The following is a 24975-nucleotide window of genomic DNA, read 5'->3' on the forward strand; positions in this document are numbered from 1 at the left end:
TGGAAAAATGACCGACTTCAGTTGATTTGTTTACAATTTTTTTCCACAGTCTCATCAGCAAACTGAATGCACTTTCCAGGTCTTAGCAGTTGTGTAGTTTGTATGCGAAAAAATATTCACACACCTTCTCAGCTTTGGAAAAGACACCTTTTCTGTTTCTCTGAACAATCAATTAAAAGACATGATTTTACCATTTTTTGGGGATTATTATTTATCATTAAAATCCACCCTCTTATGCTGACAGGTTATTGTATCTTTGGAGGTGAAGCTGGAGAAATCAATTGTGCGTGTTTTAAAACCTGATGCGACACGATTGTTACGTACTTCATTGATTTTCATTCCTCAGCTCAGAGAGACATCAGATGTATCGGCTGACAAAACAGACACAATTTTTATTTGTGTCGGGAGCTGAAATGTGTGATTGTGTGTACGTGTTATCAAACAGAAGGAGTTAAAGTGTGTGTGTGTGTGTGTGTGTGTGTGTGTGTGTGTGTGTACCTATCCAACAGTGGACCATCCAGTTGTTGGACAATCACTGACAGTGGGACCTTTTGGACGTCCACCGTTGATCCTGCTACAGTTATGTCTAAAACTATATTTTGAATTTATAATAATTTTTTAGGACGTGCAGGTGTTTGAGTGTTAAAGTTCATACTCAGTGCTGCCTCTGCAGGCCAGAGACAGGAATCTGAATAGTTCATTCACATGTGTAATGTATTAAAGACTCGAATGCTGTAAGCAGTACAGCACAGGATAGTAAAACTGAATACTGTGCAACTCCACAGGGATATTTTCAGAATATTTGTGTAAAAGGTGTTGTAAAAGATGTTTAATTGTAAAACAAATATGCTAAAAACAATAAAGATAAATTATCAATTTGTGAAAGACATCAGGAAAGCTTTTTTATGTATTTGCGTCCCAGTCTGTGTTCACCACAGAGCAGGCTGTGGAGGTCCAGATTTGCAAGTCCCCGCTTGAAAATATGGACAGTCCACTGTTGGTGTGTGTGTGTGTGTGTCAGACTCTGCATGCAGATAGGCAACCATTCAGAGGTGCTACTCTGCATGTTCAGTCTTCCATAGGTTTTAGCAGCACTGTGTCCGCTGGGCATCACTCAGTTCTTAGCAGTTAGTGTGTTTCTCCAGAGGTTTGGAGACAAAGTGTGTGTACATGCATGTACAGTGCAGTGCATACAGTGTGCACACAAGCATATCCCACAGGACTGTGAGGATCTTTATCTTTTCATGAGCCTGTCGTTAGACACTTGTCAGTCCAAAACGTTGGATCTAATCCAAAAAAGGACACATGGAAAATTTACCCAAATCCAGCATGCATGCATTTTTAAGAAAGCAAGATTCAAACTGAATAGTAATAAAAACTAATTCACCAATAAAGCATTAAAATGTTGTACCCCAGTTACAATCTTATTATTCCAAACTCTATTTGTTTGCCACTGGATTTTATACAGTTGTATGTCCTTTGTATGTACACACAGAGAGATTCAGGTCCGCTCTCTTGGGATTGCAGCGGTTCTTAGCAGCTGCTTGGTTTTTATGTGACACCTTTTCAGGAGTGCTAATGCTGGAGAGCCGTTTAACAGCCAAACAGGCCGATGCGCCCTCTGTTCCTCCACGCTGCCAGGAAACAGTAATGGATGGTTGGATAGTGACTGAGCGGGGAAGACGGGGAGAGGAGGAGGGGGTGAGGAATGGTGGCGGCGAAGAAGGGCGAGGGAAGATGTTGTTATGAGGGGGTGTTTCTTATCCCGATCCCATGGCGGCTCCCCTGCCGCGCTGGATGAAAGCTCCCTGACCAGCCGTCGTCGCGGTAACTAATTTGCTGAGATTTTCTGCTCCACTGGAGGCACGAGGAAGAGGCCACCCCCACCCCAACTCCACCCCCCTATCCGACCATCAACTTCCCCTCATCTCTCCCTCAACACTCACAGTCTTTTCTGTTCTTTCTCCCCTGTGTGAATCCTCTTCAGCTGGACAAAAAGTAAAATGAACAATAAATGGATATTGCCAACATAGCGTCATGTTTTTTTTCTTTTCTTTTACTTAGTTTTTGCCTCATTTCACATTTATTGTGTTTGCAACTATTGACACCCAGATTTACTCCAGCTACTAGTCCAGCTTTTCTCCCTCTTCACCTCAAACACGTCACCTCGATAATGTTCCCTAATCACTGCTGCTGTGGCACCCTTTAGGGTTCAAACGGGTCATTGGCAGGAAACCATAATCCTCTTCTTGAACTCTGACCTGCGACGGCCATTTTATTGGGGTCAAATACTGGAAGTGGATCGTGTCCTATCCTCAGTTCAGTTCAGCTCAGGTTGTTCTATTAGTCATATGTAGGTTAACACAGGGGAGAAGAAATACAGGTAAGCCCAGCAGTAAGACAACTGGTCGTATAAAGTATCTAAGATTAAAAGGAAGGAATGAGAAAGGATGAGATATGAATCAAATATAACACTATATACATATATGAAAATGAGGATGTATAAAAGCAAAGACCACTGCTGAATATGTAATGTTGAGAGTGTGTTTACAAACCCACCTGTGTCACAGAGAAGCCCACGCCATCGTCTGCCTCTCTGATTGGACGTTTTAACTCTGCTCTATGATTGTATTTTTACAAATACAAATCTTTTCTACACGTGCCCCAACTTGACTTTCTCATGCAGATTTATTTTACAGGTTTACAAAGGTTGATATTCAACTTCTACAAAGTCTGGGATTATTTGTGAAATCAAATACAATCTCAAAATCTTATTGACCCTAATTTGAGCCCGTAACACAGTGGGAGAGGTGACCACTTGTCATTGGTTCATGTGCTGTATGAAAATCTCAGGGGAGGCAACACCTGCTGCATGTGTGTGTCTGGATTATTAACAAATGCATGGGAAATGTGTGAAAGCTGCAAAAAATAGCACTATGTGGCTTACAATGTCGTGCTTGTATGTGCACGAGTCTCTACGTGTGTTTGTGCATGTGTCTGTGTGTGTCTGTGTGTGTGTGTGTGTGTGTGTGCGTGTGTGTGTGTGTGTATTATGGTGTAACTAAGCGCAGATAATTCCAGGCAATAACAACACTTGGACAACAATAGACCTTTTCTTGGGGCTGCTTGGCTCCCCTCCAGGTCCCCTCAGTGTTATTTTAGCAGTGATGCTAATCCCACTTCTAGCGGCATTCGGGCCATCCAGCGGCCAAGGCAAACGCAGGCCATGAGACTGCAAGATTATGGCTTATGGATCACTTTCTCTGTCCCACACGTAGTCCATATGAGCGCATGTCAGAGGGTCGAACAGAAGTTTGTAGATCTGGATGTTTACATTTCTGTGTCTAGTTCATGTGGGAAAAAGAGGAAAAAACTGAAATCCATGCAGTGCTTGACTCAGTGCGGCTCTTGAATTCACTTTTCGTCTCAGCCTCTTGTTGCTTTTGACTGTAATTTGTTTTGGTTCTGGCCACTACAGAACTTTCTTTCAGCATTTTCCTGTTTATCTAAAATTGGTTGTTATCAGTCTTTGCTTTGTTTGTTTCCCTTCTTTCTCATTGACGGTACAAACACTTACATTAGATCCTCTTGGGACGGACTGATTAACATTGTCTTCACCTGTGAGGATGCGTCAATTTACACTTTAATAAAACCTGGTAACATTAAAAAAAAGGAAAATTTAGCTGCAAAATCAGTTCATTTCAGTGAAGTTACAGCAAGGACAAAGTAGATCTGTTCTGGGTCCAGCTCCACTTTGGTGAACTTTGGAGTGAATCTGTGATGCCATCCTGACAGTGCTGATCTCTGAGGGAGGGCAGAGTCTAAAACAGAGGAAGCTATGTAGCTGAGCATGAGGAGAGCCTGGAAAGGGCGGTAGGAACAGGAAGGAGGGGGGTTCGATGGGTGAAGGAGGGTGCTTGGGGTTGTCGGGGTCTTTAAGTGAATAAAGGTTAAAGTCAGTTCTACTAACAGGGGCTCTTTGCACATGCGGCGCCTCTGCCTCCCCTCACCGGGCCGGCTGTTAGCACCCTGCGTCCCTCTGCTCTCCAGATCCAGCCTGCAGCCCCCAGCTGCCCCCACCATCACACAACCACACACACACACACACACACTGATCAACACACAAAGCTTTGTTCTCAAAAATCAAATAACGACTTTATGTTACAGAATTAATTAGCATAAAGGAAATATTTGAAAACTTATACACAGAAATCCTGTGGTAAAAGACAACTAATCTGGAAAACAACACAGACTCACAGATATGTGATTCAGTTCCCTCACTGGGAACTAAGATGATAAACACTGAAAAAGATTTCATGTTGGTGTGTTAAGCTCTCTCTGTGTTTGTTTTGCTCAAGTGTGAATTTGTTATTTAAAATGTCCACAACCGTCAGCAAAGTTTTATTAGAGCTCAAAACCACGAGTCATCAGTCGTTTCATCAAAGTCCCAAAAACAAAAAAAAACATTTTTATCATATTAAGAAAACACTGGATCTTTGAAACTGTTGCACATTAGACACACAGCCTCACATACAATGCTCATATTACTTGACTTATTCTGATGAGAAATAAAATCCTATTGCTGACATTTTCCTGGAGGGAACAGACCATAATTATCTTGACAAACACATAAGCCAATATCATGTGTATCTCTAAATATGAATGTCATTATCTGACCTTAAAGTATTTGGATGTCCGTGATGTGGAAGCTACTTTATAAGTTGTACGGTAACCTTGACTTTTACTTTTCAGGCTCGGTGTGAAGGTTCCTGTGAGCACGTCTCCTTCTCTCTCCTTGCCAAAGTGAAAATCTGTGGAGCTGAAGTGTGGAGTTCTGAAGTTGAGTTCAAACTAATGAAAGGACACGGAGGTGAAGTCCACAGTCTAACATGCAGGGATGACTCCCCCTCGCCCTGGCCATATTTAGAGATGTGACTCTTGGCACATCTCAGGAACAGCCTCCCTGGGGGGTCAACGGGGTCGATCCGGTCTGCAGAATCACAACACAATTACAGCACTCCTCCTTAAAGAGATGTTCAAGGAGGTTGAAGCACAGGGTGGAGGAGCGTGTTTCTTAAATCCCACTGTTAGCTTTTAGCACCACGCCCCTGTCGCTAAAATCTCATGGTTGTCTGTGCTATGCTGCAAAAAGGGTTCCGGTGTTGCGGTGAGCGTGTTATTAGCCTCTCGCTGTCAGTGTCTGTCGCGCTCTCTCACACTCTGAGGACATGCAGCCCGCAGATGTGCAATAATCTGCCCTTTTTTTTAAACGACCAAGCTCTTCAATTATTCAGAAGCATGGTGGCGTCAAACATTCCCATTTAAAGATCTAACACTTGTTTGACCAGCTGAATGTCCGATAGTCGTGTAGAGACAGACAGAGCAGGCGGCTGGGTGGGGGACATGGAGGACGGACAGGATATCCTTTCAGTTCTCACTTTTGAAAATATCTGTGCATCGCAATTATATATGGTGTGGTTAAAGTCATAAGAAAAGCGGTCAGCCTACACAAAAATCATTCTGGCCACACACGCACGTCTACTTCATGTTATTTTCAAAATGCAAATAAACGTATCGCAACACATGTCCCACTTTCCACAACCTCCATAGCACAGTATCACAGTGTTTGTGGCTCACCAGCCCTCTGATCCATCACATCCACATCCCTCGTCTACAACCCCCTTTTCTTTTCATTTGATCTAGCCCTCACCATGGTCCAGTGTAATCCCATTGAGTTTGGGTAAAACAGAGTTTAAGTGGGGGGCAGGGGAGGGAGGGGGGAGTCAAAGATTTGATTCTGCAGTTACCACCTGCGTTTTTCAAGATGTATGGGTAGTAAAGAAACCACTGTCAACATTTTTATATTTATTAATGAACATAGCATTCAGATGTTAGAGATTTAGATATGGATCCAAATATATGGCTGACTAATCCAAACTGGATTTCATGGTTTTCAGTCATGAAATGTGAGTAAAATATTTCAACCAACAGAAAATATGGTCAGAACTACGAAAATAGCAACTTACCTGAGTGTGTCAAAGAAGGAAAACATCCGAAGCCAGAAAAAAATGTCAGATGTTAACCAAAGAGCAAACTGAATGCCCCTAGATCTGACAGTCAGTGAAATATGAGGAATAAATATGTAAATTTGCTTGTAAACAGTGAGATGCAGAGAGAAAATGCATCCATACCTGGGTGGATTGTACTTACATTCTTGTTTCATCAGTACTTCCATCCTAAGTTGCTTTATAAGTTTGTGACAAGCCTGTTTGTTAAAGCTCTTAAACGGGTGAGATGAGTGGAGGAGGGGAAGGGGGCCTGGCCGGGGGGAGAGAGAGAGAGAGATTTGGGGGGCAGAGGGGTGAGTGGAGACGTCGGTCCTGCATTTGAACTTAACCTGGCTGTGGCCTGGGACTGACGCAGCAATTAGCACCAGGGATCAGCATCAAAAGGAACGGCGCAGTGTGAAGCTGGTCTAATTAGTCATATGAACGGAGGCAACAGACCGACCACTGCATGCCTCAGGTTAGGGGGGGAGTGTGTGTGTGTGTGTGTGTGTGTGTTGTGTGTGTGTGTGTGGAGGGCTGACTCACTGTGGTCAACAGCAGGTGGATGAGAGTTCATGTTAGTGAAGACATGCTTCAGATCAAAGCTTTGATCTGTCAGCTAACGTGTGATCTGATATGATCTGTTTCTGAAATAAAAGGAAAACATCCTCACTGTTTCTCTGTGAAACTCCTCCTGAAGGTTTAATATATTTTTCATTGTTTTTTCCACATATGAATGGTGAACGGTATGAATTCATATCATTAAACGTGATGCATGCAACAAATAAAAAGACACACTGTGTGTTTACAATGAGGAGACAACAACACATTCTGCAAAACGCTGGCAAACGTTCAGTGTCTCTCTCTGTCTGTAGAAATGACATTTTTAGAGTCCAATTTCCAACAGCATATACGTTTTGGCAAATATGGAATATCTGGATTCAGGTTTTTTAATCAACATAATGAGGAAATGTTTGAAATGAACTCATCAGCCAAACATTTACTGACATTTATTATATTTGATTGTACTCTTACATTTAAATATCTGCTCACTGCAACTAAAGGATGAGTTATCTTTATTTATGGTTACGTTTAAGAGCTCGAGCATTTGTTTCCTGTCAGGGAAAGACTGTGGTCTTGGTTTAAAGTCTTCCTGAATCATCTCCTTAATCAATGTGCATTTGTTGCCTAAATCTAACCACAGATGGGACTTAGGGTGCAAACCTCAGTCTCAGGTGTCAAACTCTGACCTGCTGGAGGTGCTAGATAGAAAGGAAGGGGATCACCAAAGTCTTTCAGATTCTCTCTCTGGGATCACTGAATGTTTGTACAAAATTTCTTGGCAATCCATCTAATATTTGTTGAGATATTTCAGTCTGGACCTCAATGGCAGACCAACCAATGAAATGCTAAAAATATTTACAGCACAGATTAATGATCAGGGTCAGTGTTCAAGCTTGTTCTGTTGTTCCACTTGTTTAAAGGCACAGGCATTAAACTGCGATTATAACTGGAGTTAAATAAATCATCACCCCTCTGTGGCCCCATCAGCCCTGCAGGTGAACACTGACGTGTTAATATGCAGGAGTACCTGTGATAATGGGGATTTACATTGACAAAACAAACCTATGCACATATATTAAATGTGTTCCTGTAGGCAAATAGTCGCCCGTGCTGGCTGCTCTGTAATCTGGTAAAAAATCGCCGGGGAGGTGAAGGGGTCGGGTCACAACAACAGCCATTTCATTACTGTGGCTCAAATGTCCCAGGATTCAATTCAATCACGGGGCGATTATTTTTCCTCAGATTCCACTCTGCGGGGAATTGGCTGTCGTTTGTTGCTGACCTTTTCACGCGGCTGCCATTTATCTCAGGGAATAATTGTTCGGATGGTTTCGTCGTCATATCCCTGAGTGCTGCAGCTTGTAGGCTCTCAGTGTGGTGAGCCGTCACCTATCCTGTTATCTCCTACTGCTGACAAATACTGATGTGAGGCAGGAAGAGCACCGCACACTGCAAAACACGTCTATTGTAACAAGTCATTTGATGTGCACAGAATAGGAATCATCTCTTTATCTATAAATGTGGAGAAACTTGGTAAGAAGGAATAATTTCAGTCGGTATCTTAAATCGAGTTGCAGTTTTTGAACATTTCAAGACTAAATGACCTGTGAAAAGAGATGTGTTTTTACAGTGCAGGCAGCCAGTGCAGCTGAGTCACATCTGCCAAGGCGTTCAACTCAAAGAAGGCAAACAAATCTGTCTGAATGAATCAGGTTTTTATCAATTGTAATGATCTTGCATGAAAGTATTTAATTCACTTTAATGGCAAGAAATTCTGTAACACAACTGTCTGCCTCATTCTGCAATGTCTGTTTCTAATGGATGCCTCCAAATGAACGACAGAGGAAACATCAGCGTGAGAGTAAAGCTTAAAATGTGACATTTTCCTTTATTTTGTGACTGCAGGTATTTCAGCTTCACATTTTAAAACATACCTATGACAGCATGAGGAAACATGAATTTAAAAACAATAACACGACATCTGTGTAAAAACCTAAAAATGATTTTGAATGAAATCTTTAACTTCCCTACAAAAATGAAATTAATAAGAAAAAAAAAAACAATATTTTTGCAGACAAGGAATGGAATAAGTTAAATATCTGCATTAAATCAAGGTTTTATTTTTACTTTGATCCTTCTGCTGTATTTGTGTAAGTGGTGATGTGAAGCTGTTTTTTTTTTTACAACCTTGAAATGTTTTGATAATATTTTGCATCATTGTCAATAAAGAATTGTACATTTTTCTATGAGTCTGGGTCATTTCTCTTGTATTTTGGGTTCCTGACATATATTTTGTTAAATTAAGAACATTGTTTGAGCTGAAAAAAGGGAGGGACAGTTTAAAAGGTGCTAAATAAACACTGATGCGTAGAAAGTGAATGAACCAAATGAACCCAGATTCCAGACAGAAGAACATGTGGATGATTTATTTTGTAAAAGTGAAACAATAAAATCAGTAGGTTTGGACATTAAGGTTACACCTGAAAGGCTTAGAGGAAAAGAAAAGGTGACTATGGGTGAACTTATCCTGTGGTTATTCTAAAAGGTTTTTTCATTCGTGTAAACATGCATCCATTCTCTGTCCCACTCATGATTTTGACTCAGTTGGCTGTGAACCATCAATGATTAGTCAGAGACCAAAAAAGCAACTGCCTGTATTCAGCTGTGAAAGGCACCGACACAAACCACCATCTGTTTTTTTTTCCCCCTTCACTTCCAGGCTGTGTTTCTTTAAGGCTGCACCGGCCCCTCAAAGTGTGAATAATATTCAGTAAGGAGTAAACGCTTAAGTGGGAAAGCTTTTAGCACATTATCCACTGGCAATTGCAAGGTAATCTAATTTGCCAGCGCAGGTCTCTTATTAAATATCTGCAGCAGCAGATTTGCATTCAGGAGTCTCCTAATGGGTTTAGCTGCTCCGTGGCTCTCTGGCTCGGTGTTTGTGTGAGCCTCCATCTCTGGGAGAGGAGAGAGAGTGACATTGAGGATGAGAGGTGATCCTATTCACACACACACACACACCTACACACACACACACACACACACACACACACACACACACACACACACACACACACACACACATAGACGCCTTTGGAAAAAAATCTGAAGTCAGCATTTTGGAAGCATGCTGCCTTCCGGTGGTCCTTGTAAGCCTCAGATGTGACTTTCACAGCATCAAACATTAAACATTTTGGCTGTAAAACATATTTATATATATTGTAATATATATATATATCGCTATAGATATCGATATATATGTATAAAATGGAGTCTGTGGTGAAAGTAGTCTCTGTGATTGGCTGTTGTAAATCAAACAGTGCATATCAGCCGTATCCCGGAAGAAAAAACATTTTGTGGTGATAAGGACTCAGCCTTAGGAGATGTCTAGACCGGATTCAGTCCCTATCAAGTTAAAAGCAAGGGAAATAAAAAAAAAAAGGATTTCTTCAATCAGTCTTGAAAGCATTCTTTGATATGAAATTGAATGAGTGACTAAGGACAGTAATACGATGATAACAGAAGAGAGCCTGAGCCTGGATCCCTGCAGCATCGACTGTATGAAGGTAATAGACTGCAGACTGGTCTGTTGTCACCATTAAAACTAACTGGGTCGCAGTAGTCGGAGCTGGTATCACTGCTGGAAGTAGGCCTCATAAAAGTAGTGTGCATTTCCTGTTGTCACGTGAAAGTGTGTGTGTGTGTGTGAAAGATTAGGAGTTCACTGGTGTGTGTCATAGAACGGATTAACCCAAGACTGCTGCTCCTGCACTCAATAAGGTCCCTCTGTGTGTGTGTGTGTGTGTGTGTGTGTGTGTGTGTGTGTGTGTGTGTGTGTGTGTGTGTATGTGTGTGTGTGTGTGTGTGTGTGTGTGTGTGTGTGTGTGTGTGTGTGTGTTGTATTTATTTGTTTTCCTATTTAACATATGGGCAATTTTTTTTTATTTGAGATGTTCATTTTAAAGCTAATGAAGGTGGAATAAAGACAGAGACTCAGAGGCTTGAGTAAAAATACATTTATGCAGAAGAAAAAAAATAATACAAACAGGCTGACAGAGTTGCTGTTGCTCAGGTGGGCAGGGAAAAAAATGTAATATACCCTCACAATATAAAGTCAACAATACTCCAAACTATAGCATCAGAAATTACAGGGTTTCATCTGCTTTTACACAGTGTCAAAAATAAATAAATAAATAAATAAATAAATAAATATATAATCCTCACCTATTTATTACGGAAAATATTGGTTTACATAACAATGAACAGGCCAGAGGTCCCATTTTTCCTGGACGCTGCAGGATTGGACTTGATGTTTTGTATTTTTTTGGGAAACAGAGAAAACATTTCAATCTCTCAGCAAAATTTAGGGAAACTTTAAATTTCTTCCACATTATTTGACCTTTACTGACAGCTGGGGATTTATGGTTTTATGTGTGTGTTGTGGGAGATGGTGCCTGTGTGGAACTTTACAAAATTAAAATGTGTGTGTGAGTGTGTGTGTGTGTGTGTGTGTGTGTGTGTGTGTGTGTGTGTGTGTGAGTGTGAGTGTCTAAAGCTGCCATCATCCTCTCACTCCTGCCATTAATTATCAAATAGCACCATCTTGGGCAAAAGTCTCCAGGAAAATCTCTCTTGTTTACTTTCTGGCTTTGTGGTTCCCAACATGTGGTCTGGGGACGCTCCAGGGGTCCTTGAGAGGGCTCCAAACATAAAGTAAATTTCACCTTTTTCTTTCAGTTCATATTGTGCAATGACAGCAAAGAATTATTTTCCTAACCATATATTTGACATGTCCCAATGTCATCACTCCGCATAGTTTAGTATGAAATTTCATATTTGATCCATTTCCAACCCCACACACACTCTCTGTGTTTGAGGTCTTTGGCATGAAAAAAAAAACCGACAGCTTCATGTTATTTAATTCTATCTGAGCTGCTGTGGGACGGTGGGAGTGTGACGTGGAAGCAGAGGCAGTGATTGGAGGGCAGACTGGAATTATAAGGGGAGGGTGAACCGGACTGAAGCTTCCCAAAGAGCAGCCGGCCTCAGATCTGGCACCGCAGGTCGCGCACAAGTCTCTGGAGTCAGTCTTCCTCCTGCCTTCACCATGCATCCAGCAAGACTCGCAACTCGGCAGTGACAAGTGTTTCCGAAGTCTTTTCACCGTCTGAGAGAGCAGATTGTCTGTGCGCAAAAAAAGCGACATCGAGGAGAAACTGTGCGAATTTTACTGCGCTTTTTTCTTCCCTCCGCTGGGAACCAAAGACAGCCGGAGCAGAGGGCTTCTGGAGGAGTTTTTAAAATAATAATTATTATTGTTGTTATTTCAAGAGGAATATTTTTGGTCTTTTTTTTTTTTTTTTTTACCACCGACATGGAGTACACGTCATCCCCGAAACCACAGCTCTCATCCCGGGCAAATGCTTTCTCCATAGCCGCCCTGATGTCCAGTGGGAAACCCAATAAGGACAAAGAGACGGAGGAGAACACCATCAAGCCTCTCGGTAAGGATGCAGCAGCGGCCGGACCGGGAAGTTAAAAAAAAAAAACTTAAACCAAGTTTAATTTGGGTCGATTTGAGCGTGAGATTACAGCTAAAGATTACACCTGTTAAATGTGATTTAATCAAAAAAATCCAGAGTTTGTGGAGGATTTAAGTAACGTACAACCTCCACGCTGAAGCCAGAAGGAAAGAAAGTAAGAAAAAAAGAAATAAATAGAAACCACAGTAAGTGGAGAGACAAGAGAGGAACACGTAGGCTGAGAAAATAAAATGAAATAAGGACGAACTGTCTGATGACAGTGAGGTAGAAAGTGAACATTTTATAATATTTACAGGCAGATAAGTAAATAAGGTCAGAAAAGGCTCTTTAACATCTGACAAATATATTTACTTTATATAATATATTTACTGTAAACCTTTATATTATCTCTGCAGTAAAAATTTAACCATTTGCATATTTACAGCTAAGTTATTAATAAATAATTAAAAATAAAATGGTCATGTTCGTGTTGTTCAAAGACAAGATAATGGTTGAAGTCCTGGTCTGACGCGCTGGGTGATGTTGGATCATCAGAAAATAAACGGTAACATGAGATGTACCTCATCTCACTTCACTTCAGATGTTGTTAGAACACAGTTTTACGAAAATGTTATTTTATTTTCTCTTATAAGGAAGTTATGTGTCATTTGCAGCCTCTATTTTCCAAAACTTTCCAAAGTGAACAAACGGATATCCACACAAAATGGGTTAGTTTGCCAGATTTAATTTGCCTCGTTTGCCTGTTGCCATTTTTAAAAGAAAGAACAGACAAGAGACAGGATTTTCCTCTTTTATCTGTAAAATAGTAAAATAGGTTTACACTTATAAACATGTTTAATGGATTCAAATACCAGTTAGGTCTCTAAAATGAAGTTACACTGATGCTGTCCTTTCTCTTCGGATGACAGTCTTGGTCTAAAATCTATTAAAAATATTGTCGAAAATACAGTTTCCATTTTTTATTATTTAGTGTCTATTGTGCTTCCGCCAAGTGTACAAGATAAAGAAACATAAAACGGAATAGCATTTTACAACTGCATCTTTGAATTTAAAAAAAATGTTGGGAAGGTCGACCACATGCAGGCTCACTGACTTTAACTAAATATATGTTCTCTTTATTTTCTCTTATAACACAGTCGCTGTTTTTGTCACAATAAGTGAAAATAAAATGGAAATCATTCTCGTTTATTTCTCTGTCTCCGCGCATCCACCGTGAGCAGAGCAGTTCGTGGAGAAGTCCTCCTGTAACCAGCAGTCTCTGGCCGACCTGTCCTCCCTGGACGGGCACGGGGACTTCAGCGGGAGCGCGCCCGCGGTGTGCACGGAGCCGCTCATCCCCACCAATCCCGGCATCCCCAGCGAGGAGATGGCGAAGATCTCGTGCAGCCTGGAGACCAAAGAGCTGTGGGACAAATTTCACGAGCTCGGCACCGAGATGATCATCACCAAGTCCGGAAGGTAAACAACGGTCGACTGTCTTTATTCTAATTTAATCATTTGTTCATTTCTTGTTATATGTTTTCTCACACAAGACGACTTAACAACATTATTAATAATGATGATAAATGGATATGACATCATAATTGCTAACTTAGATAAACAGGAGTATTAGATGACAACACGAGGAGGCCACGGGTGATTTTTTTTCGTTAAAGGGTGCGGGCTGTTGTCACAAACGAAAAACAAAGAAAGAATTTATTGTTCTCTTCTCGTGCCGTGTCACATCTTCAGTTTGTCCTTGCGGATCATCTTCCTCATGAGTTTCTTTTTAAAATACAAAATTAAAACTAAAGTTAATCTGCAGGTTTTCCCTCTGACAGAGCAACAGATCCAGACCTAGATCCAGACAGACACACCTGACCTGACAAGTTCACATAAACGTGCAGTCGTCTGAAAAAGACACCGTGATCTAATGTTTTACTGTGACCTTACAGTCATGTGGTAAAAAGACCAGGCTATAGATTATTGCTATATAAGGCCACATACGGCCACGCCACAGCAGATTTATGGATGTGCACTGAAAATATGTCAATAATTATCAAATAAAATAAATAGATAAATAAAACCCTGAAATTAAGGCCTATAGATAAATGTGTGATATTTGTGTTTCATAACATTTTATCTCTATATCGCAGCAGAATGAGGCCTATATGTGCAAATGCAGAATAAAAAGATGCATAACTGCCACTGAGGACAATGAGAGACTGTATATGAAAGACTGTATATGTTTAGACTTTAGTGTATTTACATCTGACTATACTAATAATCTAGAAAAAATTAAAATACAAGTCAGAGTTTGCGTTCGATGGGACATAAGAAATCCTGGATACAGCCCTGAATGAAAGTGGATATATTTTTGTTTGTTTGTTTTAATAGTTATACACAAATAAATTTACACAAGGGGTTTGCTCAGAAGGATCAGTGAGCACATTCCGCTACTGCTACTAATAGCCTTATAATGATTAATTAATTAATTAATAACACAAGTGCCAAAATACTATTAGTAATTAATGTAAAAAAAAAAACAATAATAATGACATATATAATAGTGACAATAATATCACCTGTCTCTTCTTCATCAGGAGGATGTTCCCCACCATCCGGGTCTCTTTCTCCGGGGTAGACCAGGACTCAAAGTACATTGTGTTGATGGACATCGTCCCGGTGGACAACAAGCGGTACCGATACGCCTACCACCGCTCCTCATGGTTGGTGGCCGGCAAGGCCGATCCTCCTCTGCCCGCCAGGTACAGTGGCTCGCCCTCCGCACTGCGCACTGTTCAAAGACCATCTGATCTTAATACACGGAACAAAAGCTGCGGGAAAGACATGTTCTTATTTCTGGCGACATTCAGGCATCAGATCTCACAGGTGACACACAAATGAAGGGGTTGTTTTTTTTCCCTTTTACAGAGATTTAAAAAAAAAAATCAGACCAAGCCTGTGAATTATACTTGAAATAGCCTCTGCTCTTTGTGAAAGGGTCTGTGGTTTATAGATGCAAGGATTTAGAGACCGAGGTGATTATGCCTTTGTTACAGTTAGACAGAGGCCGCCTTCAGATAATTTAACCTGGGAACATTCATACTTTCTGAAATTAATTTATCGGTTTAAGCAAAAGCAATAAACCACGGACATTTGTTTTTAGCGCCAGTCACTATAAGTCGTGCATGTAGGCTAAAGGACAATATTTGAAGATGGAAACAACAGGTACACCCGGAAATACCGCCCGTGGACTAAAGCTATGGGCAGTTAATTTATGAATGAGTTTATCAATTTATTTAAAAATTATTTGCGTTTCTTCTTTACTCGCTTCCTTTGAAACAGGGGATAAAAGCGCATAGTCAAACAAAAAAAATGGAGGAATATTTTTTTTTACTCCACGATATTAAGTCGTTATTTTACAGGGAGATTGGACGCAGTTGCTAAGCGACTTCTAATTCGCCCGTGAACGCTTTGGACGTGTGCGTTGATTGGGTGTGACACGTAGGCTTCGAGCGCCTGTCAGCCAATCAGAAACGCCGCGTTCTTCCGTGGCTCGGGAGTTGGCGGTGCTGTGTCAAAATGTCTCCCCGAACCGTAACCGTGTCTCTAAACCCCAAACAGTCGTTTCATATTTATGCTTTAACCTGACCCCAGCTCTGCACCCTAGCCCTACACCTGCCCTCTCGACCCGAGCCCTGAAATCTAATGTCTTCCGTTCTCCCTCTTTCACAGGCTGTACGTCCACCCGGACTCACCGTTCACCGGAGAGCAGCTGATGAAACAAATGGTTTCCTTCGAGAAAGTCAAACTGACAAACAACGAACTGGACCAACACGGACATGTGAGCACTTGTCTCTTTATTCCGCTTTTATCTGAAGAATGAGAGAAAGAGAAATAGTAAAGCAAACAACATTCCAGGTGACTGAAAGCAAAGTTTTGTCAAATTAATGTATCTGGCCAACTACACTACAAAGACAATTAGCTTGGACCTGCTAGCATGTTAAAATAAACCTCAGCTTAATACATCTCTAAATAAAATGACTATCCTACATTTTAAATTTGTGTAGGACTTTTGTAGCTTCTGGTCAGGATCTGTGGGTTATTTTTAAATATGTGTAAAATCATACACACAATCTTTCCATGAAAAAAACCCTTGTCTCTGTCAGAGTTAAAGGCCAGTGTGAGATTACGTTTACTCGCCTTTACAGAGCAAACCGCTCTTTTAATCCTCCTTTCACTAAAGGCATCATGACAAGCACAAACACGGAACAGAAAAAAAAATAGTAAAAAACATTTATTTTTTATCCATAAATTACCCAGCTCTAAACACAGTCCGGGAAACAAGGTAATTACTATTTTGTAGGGTAACTGTGCTTTCAGTCCAGTAAAAGCTTCTTCGCATTATTTACATGGATGTAAACAAACATAAAACACACACGAAAACAAAAATACTGTATATCTTTTTTTTAAATTGATCAGACAGGATGTTTCTTGTTTTGTCAGATAAATCTTTTTTATTATTATCTTTTTTTTGAAGAGTTAGCTGTTTGATAATACAATTCTGCAGAGAAATGGTATATTTTATTGCATCAATTCAAGTAAAAAGTAGGAAAACAAAATAAATAGATAAGATTGCATTAAAGCTATTTAAGATGACTAATGCATTAATACCAAAAAGAGACAGTCACAGCCTTCTCTACGTCAAGAGAATTTTTTTTCCCTGTCTAAATTCATGTTATCATTTCAGAAAAATATTATTAAAGATTATAATTATAATATATAACAAAAGCAGAAATAATATTCCGCATTATTTGGTGATGAGACGTTTATTTGTTTTCAGTTCTCATTCTGTTGTGCTGCTGAAGCAGTGAGATTTAGCAAGTATAATTTTACCTTGTGACACGGGGGAAGATATTTACTATTATATTACCATAGCTTTATTATAGCTTATGTTTCTCATTCTCATTCATACTGGTCATGAAATTCCTGTTTACTGAAAATAAAAGTCATAATCTGGAGCAACATTTTTTTTAAAAGGCCACTTGAAAGAAATGCTTAAGAAATCATTGCTGATTTCTTTGAACTGATTCACTTGATTCCAAAATAAATGTATCTTTAAAATATTTTAAAATGTTCATTACCATTAGAATTATCACTTAGAAAAACAAGTGTGGAGGAATTTGTTGATAAAAATGTGGCAACATGACTAAATGATAAAAACATAACTTAAAAAAAATGTTATGTTATTATCACATTTTGGATCCTTCTGTAGCTAACAACTGTGTATTGTACGAACTGAATTGAGTTTAGCTTCTACACCTGGATTACCTGCACCCTTTAGCCTGTGAGACTTGCTGTATAGTCAGTTGTCTGTATGACTGAAAGCCTCTATTGTGTCTAAACACAAAATGCTACACACACATTACATCTGTGTTTTACTCATTTGTCAGTCAGTGGTTGAGGAAGATAAATATGAACTTTCCCTGGGCTGCAGCCAGACAGGAACGATTGCGGAGGGAATTTCTCACTGCAGCTGCAGTGTTAACAACTTTATCTGTTCACACTCCTCTCTCTCGTTCTCGCCCTCTTTCCTTCCGTCTTTTTATTCTTCTGTCTCTTTACTCCGTTATTCATCTCTCTGCACTGCGTCTCCGTCCCTCCCGGTCATTGTCATCTTACAAGCTCTTGGTGTTTTTCTTTGTCTGTGTTTTTTTTTTTTCTCTGCCTTTGTCGGCCTTCCCTTCTCATTCAATCAGACCGGTAAGTCTGGAGGGATTTTCATTTCAGAATTCACACAAAGCTCCATAAAGTCAGAAGCAATTAAGAGAGGACAAGGTATCATGCCACACTGAGCGTAACAAGTCTCTAATTTACCATTTCAGAAGTGTTTCTGTGTGATTGCTATATTACTATATTATTTATAGATATATTCATTTTAATTTTATTATTAGATTTTCTTTGGGTATTGACAACATTTTAATATATTTATAAAATGATGATTTATAAAATATGAAGTCTTGGACCAGTTAAAATGGTTGTAAAGAAACAATCACACCATGTTCATTTAGTATCTGATTTAGAGCTTTTGATCACATCACATGAATCTTCATCATCAGATGGAGTTTTTGCCCAAATTTCCATTTTTTTAAATTTTATTTATTTATTATTTTAATTTTGAACACTTTAAGAACCTCTCGTCCATGTTGGATTGATTTTGACATTCTTGATTTATAAATGACTTTTGAAACCTACCTGCAACAAGATTGAGTGCAAGTGGGTTTTACTTCAATTCCAGTAATTATTTTGGCAGATGAATGGGACCAGGCTTTGGAATAATGTTTTTCATTTCTAGATATGAATTGTATTGTATTGTCTTCCATTGCAGACAGAAAACCTTCCTTTTTTTTGTTCCCTACTTTTTATGTTTAAAATCAGTAGTTTTTATGTTTTATCAGATTTACTGAGGATGAAGAACAGCAGAGACACTGGCTGAGGAATAGTACTTTCACTATGCACTTAAAAGGAGGCTTGTGATAATCTGTGCTTTTGCTATTGTCAGCAAAACCCATGAAAAGACCAAAAGCAGGGTGTTTCACTGCTTAAGTCCGTCTCTCAACATTTTCAGCATTTCAGCAGAACAGATCCTGATTGTAATGTATTTGCCCTGCTTTGACTGTACGCCGTCTCAGTTGAACCAGTATTTTCCCCCCGTCTCTCTGATTGTTATTGATTCTGGCTCTTACTGTTCGCTGCAGATCATCCTGAACTCCATGCACAAGTACCAGCCACGGGTCCACATCATCAAGAAGAAAGACCACACCGCCTCACTGCTCAACCTCAAGTCTGAGGAGTTCCGCACCTTTGTCTTCATCGAGACGGTCTTCACAGCCGTCACGGCCTATCAGAACCAGCTGGTAAGAGACTGGTCTTTATTACTGTGGCCTTTTGATTAACTGCTGAGCTCTGCTGTTAGATCCCATGAAATTTAAAAACAATAAAATTACTGCAAGCTCCATTTAGTAGCTGAGAGCGGAGCTTTTGATTGGATCACACAGTCTTCGTCAGCAGATGGATTTCGATTAGAAATTCATCCTCACCCTGAGGAAGATGATGTGCAAACATTGATACAGTAAAATAAAACCAGATCATTTGTGAATACATGACTGATCCCTCCTGGAGTTACACATACAGTGATGATCCTGCAAACAGACAAAGAATTCTGTCTAAAAAAGCACATTAAATATCACTGGATCAGTTTGGGTGAACAAAGCACCAACACAATAACTGGGTCAGCTTCACCCAGAAACCACAAAACCACACAAGACAAAGGATTGTTTTGATTCGTTAGTGTTATTTTTTCTATAAAATTGAGTTATTTACCCACACTAAAATATGTTTTGGTTACAAATTTTTATAATCTATTCTGGCTAAATTAAAGGTAAAGACTAAGTTTGTTGCATCTAATAATGGATGAAAATTACTGTAATTTAGTTTGGGGAATTAAAAAAAAAAATCACACAACACTGGGTCAAAGCAACACACTGCAGAGTTTAAAAAAAAACCCACTCCTATTGCTTATTATGTGTGAAGAGTTTAAAACTCAAAAACTCATCTGTTCTGCTCCATTAGTAAAACGGTGGTTGAGAAAATAGGTTGTCCTCCCTGGTCCTCCCTGGTGTCATTTAGTTTACAGTTTGTTCTGCAGCACAGGAAGAGGCACAATTAACGGATAACAGTAATTAATAGACCATTATTAGTAAAAATGAACAGTTTTAAAGCCTGAGATCTGTTGTGTTTGTAGTGTTGTGGTAACATTACAGGGAAGAGAGCCAAGCTGCAGGAAAGAGCATGTTGAGACGGACTGACTGGCTTTGTGTGCTGAGAGGAAGAAAACAACAAAAACAGCTGTAAAATAAGAGAAATATTAGAGGTCAAGAGAGCAGAGTAAGAGTAGCTAAAAAGAGGAGAAGAAACTGACCCTCTTTTGCTCTTCTGATGTGTTTTCACAGATAACCAAACTCAAGATTGACAGCAACCCGTTTGCTAAAGGTTTCCGGGACTCCTCGCGGCTGACAGACATGGAGAGGTACAGGGGATTCTGGGTCCTGCACTGTTTGTTTGCCTCTGTCCCGCCGCCACCGATAAGATACACAGAGTGGGAGGAGTGTGTGTGTATGTGCGTGTGCTTGAACATTTATCTTTGTGAGGACCAAAATAAGCACAGACCTTACAGAGCGAGGACATTTTGGTCGATCCTCACAACTTTAAAGTTCTGTTTGACAGCTAAGACTTGGTTTTAGGTTTCAGGTTAACATTGGGTTTTGTGTTAGGGTTAGGTCTTCAGTTTAGAAGGTTAGGGTAAGGGGACAGGGAATGCATTATGTCAATGAGTGTCCTCAGAAAGATATAAGTGCGTGTGCGTGTACGTGTGTGTATGTGCCCGTGCACGGAGGGGAATGGTAGATATCCGGCTGCTCATTAGTAAATACAGAAGCTTCAGTGTTTATTACTCTGTTGGTTTCAGTATGAAACAGATAATCCACGTCCCACATAACAAGATTCGTCATCTGTCTTTCTTTCTGGAATTCTTGGCTTTATTTTTTAATTTTTTTTTGTTTTGTTTTTTTTGTTTTTCATTCTTTTTCTTGTGTCTTTTGTTTTTTCTAGTTTTTCGTTATTTGTGTCTTTTCATTGTTGTTTGCTTTGTTTTTCTTCCTTTCTTTCTGTTCTTCTTTACTTTCTTTGATCCTCCTTTCTGTCTGTCTTTCCTTTTTATTTTATTCTACTATTTTGTGAATGAAAGAGATGAGTCAGTGCATGTTCATTCACACATGCGCGCGCGCACATACATACACAGAGACACATAGACACAGTTACAAATCCCCCTCCAAAGGATTTTTATGGATGCTGCCAAAACACACACTTCTCGTCAGTCCTGATTCCGGCACAACGGCCAAAATCAGCTGACAAAATCAAACCATCTGCCCATTTCCCTCAATCAAACATCCTGAACAGAGACTGCCGAAACACAGCCAGACACCCCCACCCCACCTCCCTCCTCCGCCTCCTTCTTCTCTGTCTTTCTCTTTTTGAGGGCTGTGAATTAGACCTGATCAATTGATCTTCGGGGAGCTGCAGAAATCACATTAGTCTGGAGTCGGCCACTGCACTAAAACACACTGTAATTCAATTGGCTGCAGTGACTGATTGAAACCAGCATGCCCCGCCCCCCCCCACCCTCACCTCCATCCTGCCCTGCTGTGCATTGTGGGAGTTTGCTGTGGCCGCTGTGCCGGAGGGCCCCGACGCTGATAAAAACACACACATTTGTACTCCTCTGCTGACAGATATTGCACTTTCCTAACCTAATTGGAGGGGTGGGGGCCGCAGAGGGAGGCCTGCTAATGTGGACGCATGGCTCTCATGATGCAGACTACTTGCCTGTCCACCCGCCCACTCACACACACACACACACACACACACACACACACACACACACACACACACACACACACACACAAACATGCACTACCTCCCCCAACAATTTGTGTCACTGTGTTTGAGAAGTGCTGTCTGACAAGACTCAAATGAGCTAATGCACTTTGTGGGATAGTGAACACACACACACACACACCCACACACACACCAAAATCTACATGTACGGTTAACACAAACGTGAGAAGAAGAATACAAAGAGTGGACGCGCACATTTTCAGACATGGATAAATACTGAAACGTACAGAAACATGCAAATCAAGACAAAGTAAAGCAGAGAAAATGATACTCTGAAGGCAGTCGATCCAATGTTGTGTTTAAAATAAAATTTTGAATATTTTAAAAATGTTTTTAAAAACATAAATTAAGAAAATGCTTTCAATGCAATCAATCAAGATACTGTATTTGTCCTTACAGGAGTAATTCAAGGCAGCAAGTCTGCAAACAAAGCAAACAAAGACAACTCACCTACACAAGATTAGACACTTTTAAGAATTTGTAAAACTATTCTCTTCTTCTCTTTCATCGTCATCATTTTGTTTTTGTCAGTGTGTGGTGTTAGATTCAGGTGGGGTTCCATAAAATGGGCATTTACAGTGAAAAAAAGAGATTTATTTTGGGGCTCTCTCTTTGGCTTTTGCTGCAGGGAAAGTGTTGAGAATCTGATCCACAAGCACTCATACGCCCGGTCGCCGATCCGAACCTACACTGGCGACGAGGAGAACCTGGGCGAGGACGGACACTCCACGCACACCAGAAGTGAGCGGCTGTCACACAAACATAAGTAACTATTACTATATATACAGTTTGTATGTCCCCCTGATATTTACGTCTGCCATGTGCTGTCTGCAGGCTCTGCGTTCACTGCCTCAGACAACCTCTCTCTGAGCTCCTGGGTCACCACCACCTCAGGCTTCTCGGGCTTCCAGCACCCACAGTCCCTGTCGGCCATGGGCACCGGCACCGCCTCCCTGCCCCACCCCATCCAGGGCTCCCTGCCCCCCTACAGCCGACTGGGCATGCCGCTGACACCCACTGCTCTGGCTGGAACCATGCAGGGCAGCGGGCCGTCCTTCCCGTCCTTCCACATGCCCCGCTATCACCACTACTTCCAGCAGGGGCCCTACGCCGCCATCCAGGGACTGCGCCACTCCTCCACGGTCATGACGCCCTTCGTATGACTCCATCCTGGGGAGGGGACAGCCGAACCTCACTCTAACGTTCACCCGCAATCCAGTGCAACAGGTTATTTCTCCACGCCGGCTCATCGCTCCTCATCCAGTTTGTATCTGTCCCTCTGGTCTTTGTAAATAGTTCACCTCAGTGAGCGAGGTGTTGGTAACAACATGAAGAGGATGCGGCTTACTGAAAGCTAATCCAGAAAAAAAGACGGACTGAAAGAGCCTCGAACCTGCGGAAACACCAGCAGGTCCAGGGTTTCTGCAAACTCACATTTTACAAACTATAAAAACCTAACGCAAGACGATAAAGGGAGCATGTTTAATCTTGGCCCTTGAAGAACAGTGGTTCCTCAACTATATAGAAGACACTGTCTTCCTCTAAAGATTTAACAGTCACTACTGGTTACAGGTTCTCCACTGAAGCTTTAAAGATGGCAGGTTGCTGTATGATCCTTCAACAATGCAACCTATCACGATGCTTTTTGGAGAGACTCGTCTGAGGCTACACTATGTCGGACAGCGAGGCTCGGTCTGAGCCTGTGAACATTTCAGCATATCAGAGAGGCAGAAAGGCTATCTCAGCTTTTCCGTGTTTTCTAGAAAGCCAGCCATATGTACAGGACAAAGTTACAACTCCTCGCTCTGTTGAAAATAATGTCAAAAAACATATGTTAAAATGCATTGTACAAAGATGAAGATGCTACATTTACTCGTAGGAAAAATTCTCACTGTAGAGTGCAAAAAAAAGTCATAGGACGCATGCTGACCGCAGTAGACAAACACACTGGGTAAACTTTATATGGAATAATATGGGATGAATAAGATCACCCACAACAGGGGTGGAGGATTATTGTTTAGTTTAAAGGCCCGGTCAAACCAGCATTTAAAACAGCAGAATTCTGCAGAGAAATCTTTGGATTTACTCTCAGAAGCTTCAAAATTCAGCCATTTATCCATCTGGGATTCAGTTTTTTTTTACATGCAAATTTGCAAACCATCTTGACTCTGCTGCCCTTTGAGGAAACTAAGAGCACGAGAGTCCAAAATGGAAGAAATCATAGCCTGAACTGTAGCTTATTAGCTGTGTTGCACCATAAGCTTTTATTATACCTCCTCTGTTGCTAACTGACAGTTAGCAAAGCTCACTAGCCATGAGTTTATTTCCCCCTCTTCAGTCATACTTTCTTGAATGAAACGTCGTACAATCCTGACAACTGCTTGTATGTTCCCAGTTTGCTAGCATGTTAGCCATTAGCTTGCCAGCTGTCCATCACTGTCCCTGTGAGTAGTCCCTACAATCAGCTAAGCCTATAACACATTTAACGAATATGTGGATGAGTTTTGCTGTGTCACCTTCTGGTGTGACCAGGCCTTAACTAAGAGCAATTTGACCACCGACTGTGTTGAGTTCAGAAACACCCGGTTTAAAATAATCATACTTTAATTCATTCAGTGATCATACACGTAGTCTTCTCTTTTATGTCAGAACATACAGAAACATTTGAAGGGTAACAGCTGTGAGATTCCACGTTTCCACCATAAACAGCAGCACCTCTGCAGAAACATCACATTTGACTCCAGCACGTTTTCTGCTGCAGCAACTGTTGACTGCAGCCTTTTAGAAATTAGCCTTTAGCAGATGTTACGGAGCTGATCCATTGCTGCGGCAGAGCGTGTCGACAGGGCGTCCACACCTGGAAATAATGGCTCTCTGCTGTTTCATTTAAAACATGCAGGGAGGAAGAAGCTGGGAGCAGTCGACTCACACACTCAGTAATTTGTGTAGTCAGAGTAATTTATTTGAAAGTGCTCACATTTGTAAAGCTGGAAACAGTGAACTTTTAGAATGTTAGCTTGAGAAATGACTGAAAGGATTAACAGATCATCAAAGAAGCTGTATTTGTGGATCAACTAATCGATTAACTGACGTATCGTTTCAGCTCTCTCAGATGTTGCTGAGAGAGCTGAAGGATCCTTATCAGATATGTTTGTTATACCTTTATGAAAAATTTGTATTTGCTGAGATGTTGTTATCCAGTTTTTGAAACCCTAAAATACCAGTATCAGAATCGATCAAACTAGTTTTATTCAGGCAGCACTAAAAACACGAAAAAGAAATCAACCTGTAAGTTGGATTTGTTCAGTATAAATTAACTATAG

At 40.7% G+C, this 24975-nt stretch overlaps 1 protein-coding gene across 2 annotated transcripts; it reads left to right on the top strand.

The window, feature by feature from the left end:
* The first annotated feature begins 11985 nt into the window (after window positions 1-11985).
* On the top strand, window positions 11986-22815 carry tbx20 (T-box transcription factor 20). 2 transcript variants are annotated; one of them, XM_041044909.1, is made up of 8 exons: window positions 11986-12115; window positions 13375-13612; window positions 14737-14901; window positions 15872-15980; window positions 18895-19053; window positions 20149-20255; window positions 22281-22393; window positions 22487-22815. In XM_041044909.1, exons 1-8 carry the CDS (start codon window positions 11986-11988, stop codon window positions 22813-22815), a joined length of 1350 nt encoding a protein of 449 aa, XP_040900843.1. The 2 variants fall into 2 exon arrangements, with proteins under 2 accessions (XP_040900843.1, XP_040900844.1); XM_041044910.1 differs by having other exon boundaries at window positions 20149-20225.
* Window positions 22816-24975: the final 2160 nt, after the last annotated feature.

The sequence above is a fragment of the Toxotes jaculatrix genome, chromosome 8, assembly GCF_017976425.1.
Source record: "Toxotes jaculatrix isolate fToxJac2 chromosome 8, fToxJac2.pri, whole genome shotgun sequence".
Taxonomy (NCBI): Eukaryota; Metazoa; Chordata; class Actinopteri; family Toxotidae; genus Toxotes; species Toxotes jaculatrix.

Coding starts and splice junctions, on each gene's coding strand:
- tbx20 (XM_041044909.1), top strand. CDS start 11,986: ATGGAGTACACGTCATCCCCGAAACCACAGCTCTCATCCCGGGCAAAT. Junction 12,116..13,374: donor GAACACCATCAAGCCTCTCG/GTAAGGATGCAG, acceptor CACCGTGAGCAG/AGCAGTTCGTGGAGAAGTCC. Junction 20,256..22,280: donor TTCTGGGTCCTGCACTGTTT/GTTTGCCTCTGT, acceptor CTTTTGCTGCAG/GGAAAGTGTTGAGAATCTGA.